At 39.5% G+C, this 19,799-nt stretch overlaps 1 protein-coding gene across 1 annotated transcript in view; it reads right to left on the bottom strand.

Annotated features, from left to right (window-relative positions):
- Window positions 1–19,799, bottom strand: part of CAP2 (cyclase associated actin cytoskeleton regulatory protein 2) — a 137,519-nt gene that overhangs the window by 91,925 nt on the left and 25,795 nt on the right. Inside the window, exon 3 of the mRNA XM_038584233.1 lies at window positions 17,192–17,292. Coding sequence (XP_038440161.1) covers window positions 17,192–17,292 — 101 coding nt within the window. The remainder of the gene's footprint in view (window positions 1–17,191; window positions 17,293–19,799) is intronic.

Raw genomic sequence — 19,799 nt, 5'->3', positions numbered from 1 at the left:
AAACATGATACATAACTGTACGATCTTACATTAAAATGCTTACTTGCGTAGATACACACACAGGATCTAGAAGTCAAACTGTACACTGCTTGTGATTATGGATGACTTTGTTCTTTGCTTCTTGTGTTTTTCAGTTTCCTTTTATGCACATGTTAACTTTTAAAAAATAAATTTTTAAAAAACCTAAAAAAAAAAAATTTTATTTATTTATTCATGAGAGACACAAAGAGAGAGGCAGAGACATAGGCAGAGGGAGAAGCCGGTTCCTCGAGTCCAATGTAGGACTCGATCCCAGGACTCAGGATCATGCCCTGAGCCAAAAGCAGATTTTCAACCACTGAGCCACCCAGGTGTCCTGCCTTGTAATTTTTTGATAGCCAAATATAATGTACTCAGTGAAAGAAACTGCTGTAAATAGGACTTTAGTAATGTACTGAGGAGGCAAGACAAGGAAGTGTACTTTAATCCTACAATTAAGTCTCTGTCTTTTAGTAAGCCTGTGCCTCTGGACTGTGAACTTCACAAGTGTCTATTTTTCCTTCCTCCTTAGATGTGACAAGGTGGCTCTGGTGAGCTGGACTTGGGTATTTGTCTTCCCCGTGTGGAAGACTAGAGCGAGCTGGAGTTAAGGATTCTTCTTTCCTCGGTCATTAGGGCTCTGATAATATCCTACCAGGTTATGCTTTGGTTACCTAGTTTCCACTGAGGACAGGCCTTGTTAAGAACAGAGTGCTCTGGCTAATTTCAAAGTGCTTACTCTCCCTCTCCCCTTGCCAGAAGTCTGAGGGGCCTTCTTTTCCATATTTACTGTGGGAACCTGGTTGAACTGCTATAGGTGTATCTCCCAATGTTGTGGGCAACCCCAACAACTGGTCGTCCTGGAGTTCTTAACTCTTAGAGTTGTCTGAATTGAGCTTGCAACAATCCATTGATTGCAATTAAGGTTATTTTCCTACCCAAGCACTGGTTCCCATGACAGTTTCACTCCTTAGTCTTTGCTCCAATAAGCTGGAACTCTGCGTATCACCTGTTTTTCTGATCTTGGGGACAGCAGTCTGCCCTGTGTCCTCCCTTCTCTTATAAATCCAAAAAGAGCTGCTGGTCTTTTAATATTTTCAGCTTTTTTACTTGTTGTTAGGATGGTGGAGTGACTTCTAAGCTCCTTACACATGGAACCAGAAACTAGAAGTCCTTCTTCCACTTTTTTTTTAAGCAAGAAAAAAATGTATTCTGTTTAAATTTTCAAACCTCTTTGAACTTCCATCCCATCTTCATCTTCTTGGTGACAGAGCATTTCCTCATCACCTGCTTTTTGAAATATTTACATGGGACTGTGGATAAGGTGTGTGTGGGAGTTATGAACAAAGAGGTATTACAAACACCTACATGGGAAGGGTTTGGGGACAGTTACCTGGTGGGAAGTGAGGTAGAACAATGATGATGGAGGTCACAAAGATATTACGATAAAAATTCTATTTTTACTTGGATTGTTTCTGTGTGTTAAAACACCAGTTTTCTAAAGATGATTTATCCTCATTATATGAAATTTTATTCTTTATGCTTATTATTGTTATTTTTATCATATTTACCTTGGGGTGCTTGGAGGTGCTTATGGAGATTATTGAGACAGGGGACTAAAGCAACACTCAAACCACTCCTTTGTGTTGTCACAACCAAGAATAAAACATATAAGGATGGGATGTTTCTTTACTATGACTTCTTTAATTACCATGGACCTTTGGCTATTCTGCATGATAAGCTTGGGGAACAGCCTTGTCTCTTCCCAATGTGCTATTAGGAAAAGGCATCAAGCAAGCCAGTTACCATTAATAAGGAAACATGTACATCCATGTATGTTAAACCCTGTTCTGAGAGCAAATATGTTTGGCCAGTAATGTAGTCTAAAGCTAAAAGTAAAGAATTGAGAAATTAGATCGACTATTTGTTGTTGAACTTCAAATTGCCACAGTGACACAGGATAAGGGCCAACCTTTGCTTGGACTATGATTGGCCCCAACATTTCAGTCAACATGCTAATGTCTCACTAGGACTACCTGTGCCATGTCAGTGCGTGACATGTGACATTTGTCCCTATACATATGACTGGCACAGATTACAGTGTTGATTCTAACTTACCAAGGAGAAAACAGGACTTTGAACAAAGTCTTTATGAAATAAATGTGCCATGATACTGATGGCAGTTATCTTTGAGTAGTGGATTTATGAATGGTTTTTGTTCTCTTCTTCATATATTTGTTATCAAATTTTTCTTCATCAAACATTAAAATTTTATTATCAGGAAAAATATGCAGAAGATATAACTGAGTAAAACAGAAATTTATTATTGAATTTCACAACCAAAATGTATTTTCTGAGTACCTAGGAGGTACCTGGCTGCTATCAAGTTTAAATCAGGGAAACAGGTCATGAATGCAGAGAATAGTTAATGAATGAGAGTGGTGTTAAGGTGCTCATTGTACAGAACAGACAACAAACATCCCCATAGTTGAAAGAAATGAATTGTTGATATCACCACCTCATGACTCAAAAAAGGTAAGCTTGACAACATTTGGTTAGCTTGACAAAACACAAGAAGCTTTTTCATTAAAAGGGAATGTATTCCTTTTTGAAGCAATGACTGCCTTTTCTCTAGAACCCAAGGAGCACCCTGCTTCAAACCCACTCACCTCTAGCTGTCATTCCCCTTAACGTGGCTCTCTGGTCCTTCCAGACAACAGAGTTCCATAACACCGACGACTCAGCCACAGCCGCCTTTTTCAAGTGTCCAGTGGGCACGTAATAAAATGGAGTCTAAATTTACAGCCTGACTAGGGGAAGGAAGCAGTAATGTCACACTCCACTTACTTAAAAATATGTTGGCAATGCTCCGTTAAGTCATAAAGACAAGTTAATTTAAAGACTGGCCTGCTCACATACCAAACAAGTTCAGTCAATTTCAGGCTCTGCCTTTGTCAAAGTATATATCAAAAGGGCAATAATTTTATATTAGATAATTATTATAAATGAGTATTTTTTCTGCCCTTATAGTTGACTAATTTTTTTCCCCCAATAATTCCACTTTCATTGGCAGAGAAAGGAGGCATGCTTATTGAATAGAGCTAAATAGTTCTGCAGTCTGGAAAGCAAAGATGAGTACGTAGATTAAGAATGTCAATGTTAGACTACCAAGCACAGTTTATAAAAAAAGTAATCATTCAGGTACTGATAATAAAAGAGGCTTATTCTTCATTAATAGGATTGTTGTCTTGGCAACTTCCAACTCACAGAAGTATTTACATCAACCACTGTGTACAGTTCTGATGCTAGGGAACAGCTCCAACGTGTCCCTTCTTCATCCATGCCCAAAATCGTTTATTATATGGCTCAGCTGCATTAGTGGTCTCAGTTAAAAATGACTCAACACTCAACCAACCCCATCCAGTCCCAAAGAGAGAATTTAAATAAATTCCTTGGCACGTCAAATAAATAAAAGAACTGATAGGTGGAATTCTTTTGCTAAAAAGATTATTTATATGGGGAAGAGTTGCTTTGTTTTTATCTCTCTGCATATCCAGCAGAGGGCAAAGCATTTTTCAAAAGAACCAATATCATGAATATTAACGTGCATTAAAATCACGCATTCTTGACCTAAAATTCTTATTTTTCGAGTTTGTAATTATCACCAAATTGCTTAAAGCACTTTAAGACACTGTGAGTGTGGGGATCCCTGGGTGGCTCAGAGGTTTAGTGCCTGCCTTCGGCCCAGGGCATGATCCTGGAGTCCCGGGATCGAGTCCCATGTCAGGCTCCCTGCATGGAGCCTGCTTCTCCCTCTGCCTGTATGTCTGCCTCTCTCTCTCTCTCTCTCTCTCATGAATAAATAAAATCTTTTAAAAATTAAAAAAAAAAAGACACTGTGAGTGTATGAATCAGTACTATGTCAGGGCTGGGGTTGGTGAAGGCAGGGTGGGAGGAACAGGAAGCATTAGGTAGGGCTTGCCATTGACCTAGCACTTCCAATTGTGGGAACTTTTTTTCAGAAAATAATTGTACAATAATAAAATGATGTTTGTACAAGGATATCCACTAAAAATTTTGTTTCTAATAGGGGAAAGGTTGAAAAAAAGTTAAATGTTACTACTTCTTTAAATGATTATAAATGACACCAGATGTCTGACCTTGCAGGGACAGGATCAGGGTGACACTGGCAAGGGGTACAAGCATGCTCCCTCTCTGGGTCACACCTGAGGGCCTGACCTGTGTCACCTTAATCCAGGCCCTGCTTCTTGTATGTACACTATTTCACCTAGATACAATCTTGATTGCTTAAATCAATTATAGTGTAGCCATACAATGAAATACTACACAGTCCTTAAAAATAATAACGCAGACCTGAACTTACTGACATCGAAAGAGGTTCAGAACATGTGGTCTAAATTAAGCAGTTTACAAAAATAGAATGTGCAGAAGACTTTGCAAAATCTCTGATATAAAAACAATCATGGTAGTTAAAAAAAAAAAAAAAACTCTTCTAAATAATCCACTGTTGCAGTTTATATTAAAAAAAAAGGCCAAAGATTCGAAAGGAAAACATTGAGTATTTCTCAAGGCCTGGGAACAGGGGGAAAAAGAAAACACCATTGTATGTTTAAATCAATTTGCTTTTCTGACAGGTACGAATATTGTTCCAAGTTTACATTCTGCACAAAACCTTCTGAATTAACTTGATTTTCAAATCCAATCATTGTGTAGCTAAAAAATACTTGGCAATTGGCCCTTCTCAAAACTTTATAAATTGTTTTTCTAACACTTAAGGAATCTAATGCATTTTATCAACTTGTTTAAGCCAAATCTTTTGTCTTGGTAAGCAAGACATGAGCAAGACTGCCTCATGGTTAATGAACCTTGGGTCTATACAAGTAAAGGACACTTGGTTGCTTTAAGATTACTCCAAAAAATTAGAGACAACAAGGTTCTCCTTATTCTAGAATGTACTGTGACACTAAGCATTGTCCTCTCACTTGTGTTATGTAAGCCAGGTTATTTAACTTCGATGCATGCATATATGCTTTGTGTCTCCAAGTTGGTGATATGCTCTTGAAGACGAGGCCAGTGGGCACCTACATAAAAGGGTCTTATTACAACAGAAGCTCAGTAATTACTGCTTAATAATGAATGACTTAAATTATTGGAAAGTGAGGTGGTGTAGTGTAGAGATGGTGAACTTTAGGCCTTCAGTTAGGGCTGAGAGAGAATCCAACGCTATCCTTTACTAAATGCATGGCCATAGCAATTTACCCAATTTTTCTGAGGTTGGCTTCTTTAACTCAAATGTTGTCCATCTTAGAGGGTTCTCCTAATGTTTGTCAGGAGCTGTGAAAAGTGCCTCACACATAGCAGGTTCTCAACAAATGCTAGTTCTCTTTTCCCTTCTTTACAATTGCCTCTCTTGCTAATATGGAAAGTGAAAATAAGGCAGGGAAATAAGATTGATTTCTAGGAACTACAAAATTTAGCGAAGAACCAGGTTTTGTTCATTCATCAACTATATCTAGCCAACATGAGTCCATCTAAACTGAGCTCTCACTATGAACACTCAACCTATGAAAGGTCTTTGATTCACACCTGTTCCTCAACTCCTCTCAGACTCCCAGGGACCCTGGTTCCTTATCACAAAGGGTGCCCTGCAGCCAGGCCTGTTTTTTCTATAGGTGGCGCCACCTGGTGCCTGCATTTTCTCTTCATTTCTCTTTTGCTGCTTAGGGAACTCCCTTTCAAGGCAAAACCTTGATTCCAAGACTTTTTCTTCTACTATCAAATATTCCTTTTCCCCTCTTTTGATGAGAACAGTAACACATACATGACATAAGAAGTTCAAAAGACATGAATGTTTACGAAGTAAAAGTTTTCAGTAAGTTCACATCCTCCACCTTCAATGACCATTGTCAGCAATTCAATGAATATCCTTTCAGACTTTATTTTTAATAAGGCAAATCTTTCTTTCTTTCTTTCTTTCTTTCTTTCTTTCTTTCTTTCTTTCTTTCTTTCAGATTTTATTTATTCATTTGTGTGTGTGAGAGAGAGAGAGAGAGATAGAGGCAGAGACATAGGCAGAGGGAGAAGCAAGCTCCCCGCAAGGAGCCAGATGCGGGACTCAATCCCAGTACCCCGGGATCACGACCGGAGCCAAGGGCAGATGCTCAACCGCAGAGCCACTGAGGCGTCCCAAGGCAATCTTTCTTAAGTGCATATGCCACCTCTTTACTCTCCCCTCAATTTCTGCTCAGTTATCCTCAGAAAAATTCTTTTCCTTCCTTTGGAATTACTACCTATTTTGCACTTAATGTTACCATTTTCCCGCTTCATTTAACTAAAAGCACAGTGGAAGAATTTTTTTCTAGCATTTTTGCATTACATAAGTATCACTCAAAAAACATTTGGTTAAAGGTTTTCCTTTTTAATTTCTGTCACAGACTTGATACTTCTGTAAAATAAATAAAAGAGAAAAATGAAATGAAAAAAACAGACATACAAAGTACAAGTCCTAGTTTTTTTAAATTACCAGATTTAACAGACTTAGAATTACTCTGTGGGATTGCTAGCAAAGTTTTCAAATCTTGCTCACTATTTCTGCCCTTTCTCATGGCAGACTGTTAGCAAAGAGATTGTAGACCTCAGTGGTCTTTCTACAACACATGGAATAATGCTCTTTCATGTCTTTGAGCAGGAACTGAACTTCCTTTGCTTACATTAGGTCTATGAGCAAATCTCTTCCAAGTTCCTAAGAACTAACTTACAAGTAACCTTTGGGGTAAGAGTCCCTGCTTCAAAATTTGGGATGATCAATATTTTGGTATATTGAGACAATCTATTCAATGTTTTACTTTTCATCTAGATGTTTAAAATTATAAAAATACAGCTAAAGACTCTTGGAACCCGGGAGAATTGATTATTGGAAATACACTATGAAGTCCATACACAAACTGAATGTCCCAACTGGCTCCTTCAAACTCCAAAGTTATTTCTCACCTGATTGCTACCATTTTGAATGTTAATGATCAAAGAGGAAAGTAGCATGACAAAACCCAATCCAAATAGAGAAAACACGGATGATGCCTGGGTGGCTCAGTGGTTGAGCGCCTGCCTTTGGCTCAGGTCATGATCCCAGGATCCAGGATCGAGTCCCACATCTGGCTCCCTGCATGGAGCCTGCTTTTCCCTCTGCCTGTATCTTTGCCAATCTCTCTCTGTGTCTCTCATGAATAAATAAATAAGATCTTTTATAAAAAAAAAATAGAGAAAACAAACACAATTCTATTTCTTTTTAAAATCTGGGTTTCAGTTTAAAATACTGATAGTAAAGTTCGCAAAAATATCTTATCTCAGATAGAGCTTGTGGAATTTCTATTGGCAGTGACTACGAGTCACCATATTGATGGATTTTCCTGTCCTTATAAATTCTTATTTAGACCTTACATCTGTCAAAATAAAGATACAAAATAACAAGTGATGGAGGATATGGAGAAAAAGAACCTTTGTGTACTGCTGGTAGGAATATAAATTGGTGCAGCCACTCTGGAAAAGAATATGGAAGTTCCTCAAAAATTAAAAATAGGGTTGCTGGGGGTAGCTCAGTGGTTGACCATCTGTCTTACTCTCAGTGTGTGATCCCAGAGTCTTGGTATCAAGTCCAGCATCAGGTTCCCTGCAGGGAGCCTGCTTCTCCCTCTGCCTATGTTTCTGCCTCTGTGTGTGTGTGTCTCTCAGGAATAAATAAAATTAAAAAAAATTAAAAATAGACATACTATATGATCCAACAATTCTGCCACTGAGTATTTACCCAAAGGAAAAAAAAAACCACTAATTCAAAAAGATATATGCACCCCTTGTTTATTGCAGCATTTGCAATAAATAGCCAAGATACAGAAGCAACCTGTGTTCATCCGTAGAAAGGATAAAGAAGGTACACACGCAGAGGAATATTATATAGCCATAAAAAAGGATGAGATCTTGCCTTTGGTGACACGGATGGACCTAGAAGATATTATGTCAAGTGAAATAAGTCAGACTGAGAAAGATGAATATTGTATGAGTTCACTCACCTGTGGAACCTCAAAGCAAAACAAATGAATAAACAAACAAACAAAAAATGCAAAGGGGACCTATAAATACAGAGGACAAACTGATGGTTGCCAGAAGGGAGGACAGTGAAAGGATGGGTGCAGAAGAGAGAGAGACAGAGGCTTCCAGTTATGGAATGAAAAAGTCACAGGAATAAAAAGCACAGCATAGGGAACACAGTCATTGACATTATAATGTATCAGGACAGACAGGAGCTACACCTGTAGTGAGCATAGCATAACGAATAGAGACGCTGAATCACTATGCTGTACACCTGAAACTAACCTAATGTTGTGTGTCAACTATACTCAATAAATTTGAAAAGAATCTCATTTAGCTTCTTTTTTTAACAAAATATTTTATTTATTTATTTATTTATTTATTTATTTATTTATTTATTGAGAGAGATAGCATGGGATAATGGGGTGTTCAGAGGAAGAAGGAGACTACTCGCCGAACAGGGGGCCCAACACGGGGCTTGATCCTGAGTCCAGGATCATGACCTGAGCAGAAAGCGGATACCCAACAGACTGAGCCACCCATTTAGCTTTTCTGAATGAGAATGAAAGGAATGAGGGAGGTACTAGATAAATTGTCAGGTCTATGAGAAATTCAAGATGTGAGCATGTGTGTGTGAGATAAACAAAAATTGACAGTCTATGTTTCTCCATATTTCACTTGCTAATTCATGACTTTAAACTTGGCCTTGATATTTTTTTAACTGTTAGTTCAGGATATTGTTTGATCTCAACTTTCAGCCATGGTATGTTCATTCATCCATTGGTTCAATAATTCATTAATGATTTGATTTATTCACTCAGGCATTCATTTTCATTCATTCATTTAGCAAGTATTGATTAGCCACTCACTCTGGGCACAGTGCTAGATACTGATAGGGTCAGAGGAAAGCAATATACTTCTAGAACTTTATAATAAACTCCAGTACCAACAGGTGAGGCCCCAACTATCAGTAAACCATACTTCCTTTTCTGAATATTAATCAGTTTTAACAAAATTGACTAATTGAAAGTCAAATATCAATGTTCCAAGTGTCTTAGGAAAGTATTTTCCCTGGAGGGCCTGGCTGGCTCAGTCAGTGGAACATGTGACTCTTGATCTCAGGGTTGTGAGTTTGAGCCCCACATTGGGTATAGAGATTACTTAAAAATGAAATCTTTAAAAAAAAGAAAAAGGGGATGCCTGGGTCATCACGCCCACATCAGGGATCCCACAGGGAGCCTGCTTCTCCCCCTGCCTATGTCTCTGCCTCTCTCTCTCTGCGTCTCTCATGAATAAATAAAATCTTAAGAAAAAAAGAAAAAAAAGTATTTTCTGAAAGGGAAAGGATTTCTATTGCAAACACATCTGAGTGATAAGTGATTATTTTTTTGAAGAATAATGGAAATATTGTATTAGTTTCAGGTGTACCACATAGTGATTTGATATCTATATACATTATGAAATGGTCACAGCAATAAATTAGTTACTATCTATCACTTTATAGAATTATGGCAATGTTACTGACTGTATGCCCTATGTTGTATATTACAATCACATGTCTTATTTATTTTCTTTTTTTAAAATTATTTATTTATTTATGATAGTCACAGAGAGAGAGAGAGAAAGGCAGAGACATAGGCAGAGGGAGAAGAAGGCTCCATGCACCGGGAGCCCGATGTGGGACTCGATCCCAGGTCTCCAGGATCGCGCCCTGGGCCAAAGGCAGGCGCCAAACTGCTGCGCCACCCAGGGATCCCTCTTATTTATTTTCTAACTGGAAGCTCTTACCTTTTAATCCCCTTCACCCATTTTGCCCATCCCCCCATGTGCCTCTCCTCTAGCAGCCACCAGTTTGTTGTCTGCATTTATGAGTTTGTTTCTTTTCTGTTTGGTTCCTTCATATGGGAAGATTTTATTCTTTTTTTTATGGCTGAGTGTGTGTGTGTGCGTCTATATATATGCACATATATATATATATAATGTTATTATGCATGTTCTTTAATGAACAATAAATTATTACTTCATTGAGTACCCTGTTTCATTTTTTTTCTTTTAAAGATTTTATTTATTTATTCATGAGAGGCACAGAGAGAGAGAGAGAGAGAGAGGCAGAGACACAGGCAGAGGGAGAAGCAGGCTCCATGCAGGGAGCCTGACATGGGACTTGATCCCGGGACTCCAGGCTCATGCCCTGAGCCAAAGGCAGACGCTTAACTGCTGAGCCACCCAGGGATCCCCGAGTACTCTTTTCTTTTACGCCACTAAAACATCTTACATTTGATATATTAAGAAGAGTTGGCTTGTAATGTGTTATAAAATGTATAAACTCTCATATTTTGAAACTCACATTGGTAAACCACAACCTAAATACTAAATATACTAATAAATATATGAAATAAATAATCTAAATACTATTACTAAAAAGGAGAAAGCCTATTTTGTACTTGCCTTCCACATGCCAACAAATCTGCAAACGTATTTCCTACAGTCTGAGGGGGGTCTTGGACCTGACATCCAATATATTTGCCTGGGACTGTTTTTTCTTCTATGTAGCTGATCCAGCGTGATGAGGAACTCCTAGGCACAGAGTGGATATGCACATGTGTGTATGTGTGCGTGCGTGTGTCTTGTGGGGACAGGTGCATGGAGAGAAATAACAAGATAATCTAAATGCAATCAGGTCATTACTTTTAGACAAAGTATTAATTTTCAGATGCTGAAGCAGCCTCTGGGCAGACAATTAAGTTATCCTGAAGTCTAGAGAGAAAACAAACAAATGTTTCCCATATTGGCGTAGTTTTAGGAAGAAGGAAGGATGGGAGGGAAGAGAAAGCTGAGGACAAGACATGTATTTTGTAGCACGAGGGAGCCTGATTAAATTTCAACAGAAGCGAGGGTACTGCCAAGGACAAAAACGGCTGAGAGAAGTTGCTGGTTGCCCTCGGGAACTCCTGACGTGGCCTGAGCTGCAGATTCTTGCTGTGCTGCTACACAGAGCAGTGCCACTGGTGTGAGACTCAATAATCTTTGTTCCCAGGTGTAGGCCAAGAGGTGCCAGCTGGTGGGGGACATGGCTGCCCCCAGCCACAGCAGGCCTGGGCACGCTCAGAATGCATCCTTGCTCATGGTGCTGTTCACACTAGTGACCCCAGAACAGAAAGGGATAAGGGGTTGGGGGAATTGGGGAGGGGCACCTGGGTGGCTCAGTGGTTGAGCATCTGCCTCGGGCTCAGGGCGTGATCCCAGGATCGAGTTGCACATGGGGCTCCCTGCAGGGAGCCTGCTTCTCCCTCGGCCTGTGTCTCTGCCTCTCTCTTTGTGTGTCTCTCATGAATAAACAACAAATCTTAAAAAAAAAAAAAAAAGCGGTCACAGGGATGTCCCACTAGGGCTAGCGGCCTAACAGGAATGGGCTGTGTGTCAGAGCATGTGCTGGCTCACAAAATATGTGTCCAATGCTGAGAATAAAAATTCTTCACGTTCTTGGGAAGAAATGATGACAGAGACTGGTGATTTATCTGTGACCTTCCAGTGAGCGAGGCCAGGCACAGTGAGCGAGGACCAGGAACCAGGCTGAGACCAGGCTGGTGAGATGGGACAGAAGCCGAGACCCTCCAAGGACACGGGGCATCTGTCCTGGAGGCCACCATCCTCCCTGTCGCCTCACTCAGTGCTGCTCTGAGGAGACACCTAGAGCACATGAGCGGTGGTGATGTGCTTCCCTCTCCTCAGCCCTCATCTGAGCCAGCTGTCCTCCTGACCTTTTCCCTCACTTGGAAATCGGGTAGGGGACACGGGAGCCACTGAGGTGTACAGAGCGGGGGAGGGATCCTCACTAAGGATCCAGCTCCCCAGAAGGGTGATGGGGACACAGCTGCCCAGAGAGTCAAAGGGAGGCGTCTCCCCAGCCAAACGATCACAACTGGAGAGACCAGACTCCTTGCTCTGCACCAAGTCATGATTCGTGATTCGACCTATCACTGATGTCACCTAACCTCTCGTCTGTGTGTGTCTGTGGGGGGGGGGGGGGATGTATATTAGAAGGGGTGATTTTAAGGTATCTCCTTCTCTAATAATTCTGACTGCCTATGATAGTCAGAAAGAAAAGTCCCAGCTCAAAGTCTGTATGAAATCCAGGGGCAGAATTCTTTCTACGAGTCATTTTTTGGGTCTCTGCCATTTGGAGAATGTGAAAGGCATACAGATCCTTTGGGCTTGAAACTGCCAAAGTACTCTATGTCTAGTTACAGTAAAAATAAATGTGTCAAATAAAGCAATTATCAGTAAACTAAAAGTTAATGGGAGAAACAACTTGGCTGAAGGTGAGCTGGAGAATGAGAGAGATCTGTGTTGAATGGGCTGTTTGTTGAGTCAACCCCCAACCTGCGCTTCTGATGATTTTTTGTTTGTTTGCTTTTTTGGTGAGGGCAGGAGGGTTCTTATATAAACCCGGGTTATAAAGCATCTAAGATGCAATTTTTTTTTTTTTTGAGTAGTCTCTATACCCAGCACGGAGCCCAATGCGAGTCTTGAACTCAGACCCTCAGATCAAGACCTGAGCTGAAGTCAAGACACAAATTGTTTAATCAATTAAGTCAACTAGGTAACCCAAAATGGCCACTTTAAAAAAAGATCTTATTTATTTGAGAGAGAGCACAAACAGGGGAAGGGGCAGAGGGAGAGGGGAGAAGCTGACTCCTCACTCAGGAGGGAGCCTGATGCAGGGCTCGATCCCAGGCCCCAGGATCATGACCTGACCTAAACGCAGGTGCTTAACTGACTGAGCCACCCAGGTGCCTCTAAAATGTTCACTTTTAAAATGAGTACAAATTACGCAAAAATGTTTTCTAAAACCGAAGGAAGATCAGGATACAATTAGTAAAATAAATATGTACACATTTTGTGTTATTTATTCCAGAGATAGAATTAATTATTACAGAGAAAAAAAGATTCATAGAAAGGAATAAGTGAGAACCCATGAGAGCAAGAAGGATAGACTCACAGAGGCCTCAAGGTCTCTCTAAATGAAGGAGTCTGGCTGTCTTCTCTATCATACTAAAGCAAGATGGTATTTTATCTTTAGTGTCCTATGCATTGTTTTTCTGACATGTGTCCTTCTGCTTGTTTTGGATGTTGAGATGATTGAAGTACTTTGCCTGGCATGGCTCAAGATGCGTTTATCATGGGGACGATGCCCCATGGCAAGCTCTGTTTGGAAACCGAATAGCCCCTCCCTCAGGCTTTAAAGCTAACGCGACAGGTGATCATTCCAACTGGCAGGGAGAAAGGAAGGGGCCTAGGAGGGAGGTCATCCAGCCTCATTACTGAGTAGGGTAAGAGCCTAGCTCAAGGTTATGCTATAAAAGGTTGAGCCAGCTCTAAGATCCAAATACAAACTGCTAGTCCTAGTCAGCCACTCTGAACTCGTTACTCAGCCAGCATGGCATAAAATGAACAAAAAACATTTTGGAGATGATTTAAATAAATGACCCAAGACTAGAAACATCTAGAGTAGTGACTGTGACCCACGAGTGTAGCTATCATAATTGCCTAAAAATGTTCATCCTTCGTGAAGGCAGGGAAGTCAAGGTCCTAACACTGCAGTGTGAGTTAATCATGCTATGCTTAAGTGTGTTACACTTCTTAATTGAATTTTATTGCCTTTTTGTTCAAATTATGGTTCTCTCATTTTTATGAAACGATGAATAAAAGAGTGTTTCTTTCTTATCCATTTTAATCAAGGACAGAAAATAAATGTTCCAGACTTCTAGAGACATTTTTAAAATGTAAATTCCATAAGTCTCCAAAAAGGGTTTGCATTAAGAGGCACTATAGGATTTGTGGCTGTTTCGTGATTGTCAAATCATTTAAAACTAGCCTGAGGTTGGTTCCATAGACCATGAATAACAACAGGACAGCTTTGTAAGAAACAATCACATTAGTCCAGTTAAGGATAAATGATGTCTGACCAAGGGCTCAGTATTACGTACATCCAGCTTCTGAGGACCCTTGCCTTTGACATTCAGGACTACATTTAATCTAAACCTCTATTATAAAATTATGCACTGTCGATTCTTTTTAAAAGGGGATGCAAGCTGCATCACTGTTCCTGGGTTGAAGAGTAGTTTCAATAAGCCCTTTGGTTTATGTTGCATCCAAGAAGGCTTTACAAGATCTAATCTCTTCTAAACCTGTTATGCTCTTTGGTTCAGCAGAGCTTCCTAATTGTAGCTATTAGTTCTCCTTTTTTGTGGTCTGTTCTGTCAATAGACTATTGAGTGATCAGTAAATTAAGCCCAGCCAGCAGCCAACACATCGAAGCAGACGTTAAATCATTGCTTGGCTAACCTTATTCATTAGTAGTATCTGTGAAATAGCTTTTAAACACAGGGCTAGGATTTAACATGATGCACATTTGTGTCATTCTCAAATTTCCATACTGTACAATCAGGTATGTGAGGGTTTTTTTTTTTTTTTTTTTTTCCAGGCAACAGGTGTGTTCTTGGAACAAAGTTCAACCCCCACTTCTGGCTTATGTGAGAGGCAGCAGCTGCAAGCTTAATGTCAATGACACATGGTTCTATAAGAGAGAAAAAAATAAACCACTTGCAAGTCATGGGCAGATGGACAATAGCTGCCCTGTACTCCCTTTGTGGTATAGAATCAGAGTCTAAACTTTTGGATGACAAATTTTTCTTTCTCTTCTCTTCTCTTCTCTTCTCTTCTCTTCTCTTCTCTTCTCTTCTCTTCTCTTCTCTTCTCTTCTCCTCCTCTACTTCTTCTTCTTCTCCTCCTCCTCTCTTTCCTTCTTTTTCTTATCTTCGTTCTTTCATTTTTAAAAACTTACTAGTGAAAACCATAAATTTCTTTAAGCATTATGCATCCATTATGAGAAAAGTCCTTCAACTGAGTCATACTGTTTTCAGGCTGATGAGTGGAGAGAAGAAAAAACTTGATATAAATGAAGCTACACTTTATAACTCACTTTGTTCTGAAAAGAATTGAAAAGAACTGTTTACTATGGAATCTGAAGAGACTTACTTAGTATGCAAACTCTACCTGTTTTTTTAATGCAAAATTAAATATATCTATTTATAGGCCTCCTGATTCTCTAGTAAAATGCTTCTATACATAGTTTCGTGAGCTATTACTGATGAGAGTTATAATGTACTTTGTACCTTGGAAGCACCAAGTCAATATTAATTAATAGTAACAATAATGAGGGGCCATGCGTGGTGCATTTGGTTAAGTGGCTGACTCTTGATTTTGGCTCAGGTTATGATCTCAGGGTCATGAGATAGAGCCCTACATCGGGCTCCATGCTCAGTGCAGAGCCTGTTTGGGATTCTCCATCACTCTCTGTCCCTCCTGCTCCTGCTCTCTTTCTCTCTCTCTCTCAAATAAACTAATTAATTAAAATCTTACACAGATAGTAACAATAATGATCCAATACTTATTATTATAGTACTCAAGACAGTAAATGTTTGTCAATCACTCAAGAATCTCTCTTAGTGTTTTGGCAGTAATAATCCATTTTATGTGTTAGTGTTCAGGTACCATCATGCCTCAGAACAGAAGAAGCTCAGCCACTATCTTAATGTGTACAAGGTTTCTTGTGAACAAACTCATGAAAGCTCAAGAGCAGGCCAGAGTAATTATTGAGATCCATGACACATTTGAAGTGAACGTGTCTTATTACACAGACTTTTCTAGAACTTGTGTATATCAGAGCTTCCCTTCTTTTGCCAATGGGCATTTCAATAGGAATATTTAATAAAAATGGAGGTCATGAGGAGAACCTTTGTTTTTGTTAGATGTGGTGAACAAATGCATTGCAAATGTGATGGATGAGCACTATTAATTACACTCCTGGAAACTCTGCTATAACCTGAGTCACCAAATCACCTGGAAGACTGCTGTTGGGTATTGCATGAAATGTCTAATTGGGGGACAAGTAGAGAGAGTCCCTTTTTATGTTGCTTTTTTTTCCTTTTACCGCAAACCACAGCTTTATTCAAGAATCAGGTTTTCTGTGAATCTACACTGAAAATGGTTGTGCCATTGCTGAGAAATCCATAAGCAGATGGATTTGGAATTTAATCCTCTGTGAAAAACAAAGGCAAATAAAAAATAAGAACCTGATGATAAATTTCTTTTAGGTTTTAATTGGTTTTGTTATTGCATTGGATTTTCACTAAATGTATACAAATAATGACTACTCTCAAAGATGATGCTAAACATTTGCAAATGTATTAAAAATGTCTAATACTGGGAGGCTGGCCTAGTTATCATTAAAGGTCTTTACTAGTCCAAAGATTATCAGATTCTTGGCTTTGCTTTTCCTCAGGCTGCACTTTTTCATTGTGGTAAAACACACATAACACAATTTAACATCGTAACCATTTTTAAATGCATAGCTCAGTAGCATTAAGTATATTCACATTATTGTGCAACAGATCTCAAGAACCTTTTCTGGAGTTTAGTTTCCGTTGCAAAACTAAAACTCTATACCCATTAAACAAGTTCGCATCCCTCCTTCCCTCCAACTCTGAGAAGCCACCATTCTATTTTCTGCACCTATGAGTTTGACTACTCCAGATACCTCATATAAATGAGATCATAGATACCTCTACGTAAGTGGAATCATATGGTATTTGTCCTTTGGTGACTGGCCTATTTCACTCAGCAAAATATCCTCAGGGGATACTGACATGGTAGCATGGATCAGGACTTCCTTCCTTTTTAAGGGTGAATAATATTCCCTTGTACATATACATCTCATTGTTTTCACTCATTCATCTAGTCAACACATTTGCTTCTATCTCTTGGCTATTGTGAATAATACTGCTGTAAACATGGGTGTACAAATACTTATTCAAGAACCTGCTTTCAATTCTTTGGGTATATGCTCAGAAGTGGGATTGCTGGAATTCCATACTAGCTGCACCATTTTATATTCCCACCAGAATGCACAAGGGTGCCAATCTCCCCATATCATCACCCACCCTTGTCATTTTGGGTTTTTTAGTAGTAGTCATGTCCACAGAGAATAAGAGGGGAGAGTACTCACGTGAGTCTCCACATCGCCAGCAAGGATCCTACTCTTCTTTAAAAACTCTGCCACCATGCTGTTCATCAGCTTATCAAAGGCTTCCACGGAGGGTGCCACACCTTTGGAAGAAGCACAGTTTGTCAGTGTCCTGGAGTTTAATGAAAAGCTGGTATTTCTTTGCCATAGGAACTATGGAAGCTTAATATCATTCACGCTGTTCTCATTCTTTTTACCAGGGCATTCATTCACTCAGACAGTATTTATGAAACACTTCTCAAAGGCTCAAGAAAACGATGCTTTGCTATTTTTCATCCGAGTAAGCACTTTCACCTACATATTAATTTACTTCTCCCCCAAACTCATGAGGTACGTAGCATCAGTTTTACTGATGAAGAAATAGAGATGCAGAGCACATGACTTGACCAAAGCCATAGGTCAAATAAGAGGCAGATTTAAGAACTGACAAGCCTTACTGATCCAAAGCTGGTGTACTTTCTACTACACTGACCTGCCCAGGTGCTATACAACCTTGTAAACAGTTACTAAGATTACCTAGGACAATTAAAAGGCAATAATAAACTCTGGGCAAGTAGGAAAAGAACACAGGTGCCACACATTCTGTTCTGCCCTATCAGTTACCAAACGAAGGAAGGGGAGTTGGGAGGCATGAAAAGGACTGTTGAGCTAACTCACATTAAGTTTTGATCTGGCAACTTACTGTCAAAACCCAAGTGACATCAGCCCAATCTGGCAAGCTCTGCCTCTCTTTTGCTGCCATAAACTAACAGATAAACTGTCTCTTAGTCCCAGATTTTGTGGCCCTAATATGGAGAAACTCAACCCTAGAGATAATTAAAATCCAAACCAGGAGCACCTGGGTGGCTCAGTTGGTTTAGCATCTGCCTTCGGCTCAGCTTATGATCCCAGGGTCCGGGATCAAGCCCCACATTGGGCTCCCTGCTCAGTGGGGAGTCTGTTTGTCCCTCTCCCTTTGCCCCTCCCCCACTCATGCTTTCTCACTTTCTCTCTCTCTCAAATAAATAAATAAATAAAATCTTTAAAAAAAATCCAAACCAAAACCTAGGATTCCCTTTCTCATACTGTACTGAAGTATCCATGCTCATAAACCTGTAGGATAAAGCTTCCGTCTTTTTCCTAGAGGCCCATTTCCACAGGCCCAGAGGGTGATGCAAACAGTTGTTGACAGTGCTGTGCACCTACAGCCTAACTTCTAAGCAGGCTCTTGAAGCTGAGTTACTGTAACGTTCAAAATACAGTCCATACCAACTTCTGGAATGTAAAAGGGGGGCAAGCCCAAAGATTCCTTATAGATCCACTTGGAAGCAAATAAACCCATCTGTTGCAGGGGGAGACACCTCAGAAGTCTCTGCTATGTGTTTAAAGTGGGAGGTTTTAGAAATGCGACAAAGCACTCTACATAGCAAAAGGAGTGGTGATAAAAGGGACTATTTTCCAATTTTCTTTCATCACTCAGCTCTGCTCACACCTTCTCTGGGCAGCCTTTAATGACCTTTCTTCCCAAACTGCAGCTTGTGAGCATCCCTTAATCAAAGCATCTGTGGCCCTGAATAGTAATGCATGGAGACCAAAGATTCTGGAGGATTCTGACTGTATCTAATAATATTCTGACTATATGTATAATTCAGCTTAGATTTCTTTGCATATAATGCAGTACTTGTTACTTGGCAGGCATACAAAAATACTTCTTCAGCTGTTGAGACAAACTTACCTGATTATCAGGGGGAGAAAGAAAGAAAATACATCAGAAAACCCAACATAGCACCAGTATCCTAAGTAGGCAGTTCTCTGATCTGTGCACATTACAGATTTTGTAATGGTTCCATCTAAAGTTTCCTTTAAATTTAAGAATTAAAAAAAAATTTAGTTATAACATCACTGTAATAATGATGTTTATATTTAGAGTAAGAGGTTGCCCTCAAGGACTTGTTAAAAATAGAATTTAGGGACACCTGGGTGGCTCAGCGATTGAGTGTCTGCTTTTGGCTCAGGGCGTGATCCCGGATTCCCAGGATCAAGTCCCACATCGGGCTCCTTGAATGGAGACTGCTTCTCCTCCCTCTGCCTGTGTCTCTGCCTCTCTTTCTGTGTCTCTCATGAATAAATAAATAAAAATCTTTAAAAAACTAAAAATAGAATTTAGAAGATCATCAAAGCTCATTAAATTAAGAAATGAAAGTAATGCTATTTAAGATTAATAAAATGTTTTAAGGATGGGTATCATTTGGATATTTTGCTAATTATCCTGCTTACTACTTCATTTCAAGTTGGATAAGAAATTGCTGGCTAAGTTGTTTTACAAGACCTTATTTTAATAACTGGTTTAGAATGATTTGGTATATTAGAAAATACTTGTTTAAATACATAAGTAATTTAATTATAGCCTTCCAATTTTGTTTAGCTTATTCATTTTCCCCGAAAATTATTTTTTCACAAAGAAAATACTAAGTGTAGTCCAGTACCTCCTGAAGCCTAAAGAGGTTCAAATTATTCCCCCCACTTCATTCAGCAACACGGTCTTCTGAGAATTGGATTTTAACTTTATTTTATGTATTTACAGACTTTCTCTTTGTGGTCAGCAATTGTA

This window comes from Canis lupus, chromosome 35, assembly GCF_011100685.1.
Source record: "Canis lupus familiaris isolate Mischka breed German Shepherd chromosome 35, alternate assembly UU_Cfam_GSD_1.0, whole genome shotgun sequence".
NCBI classification, from domain to species: Eukaryota; Metazoa; Chordata; class Mammalia; order Carnivora; family Canidae; genus Canis; species Canis lupus.
The sequence above is the reverse complement of the archived record's forward strand: the minus strand, read 5'-3'. Positions and strand labels throughout refer to the sequence as shown.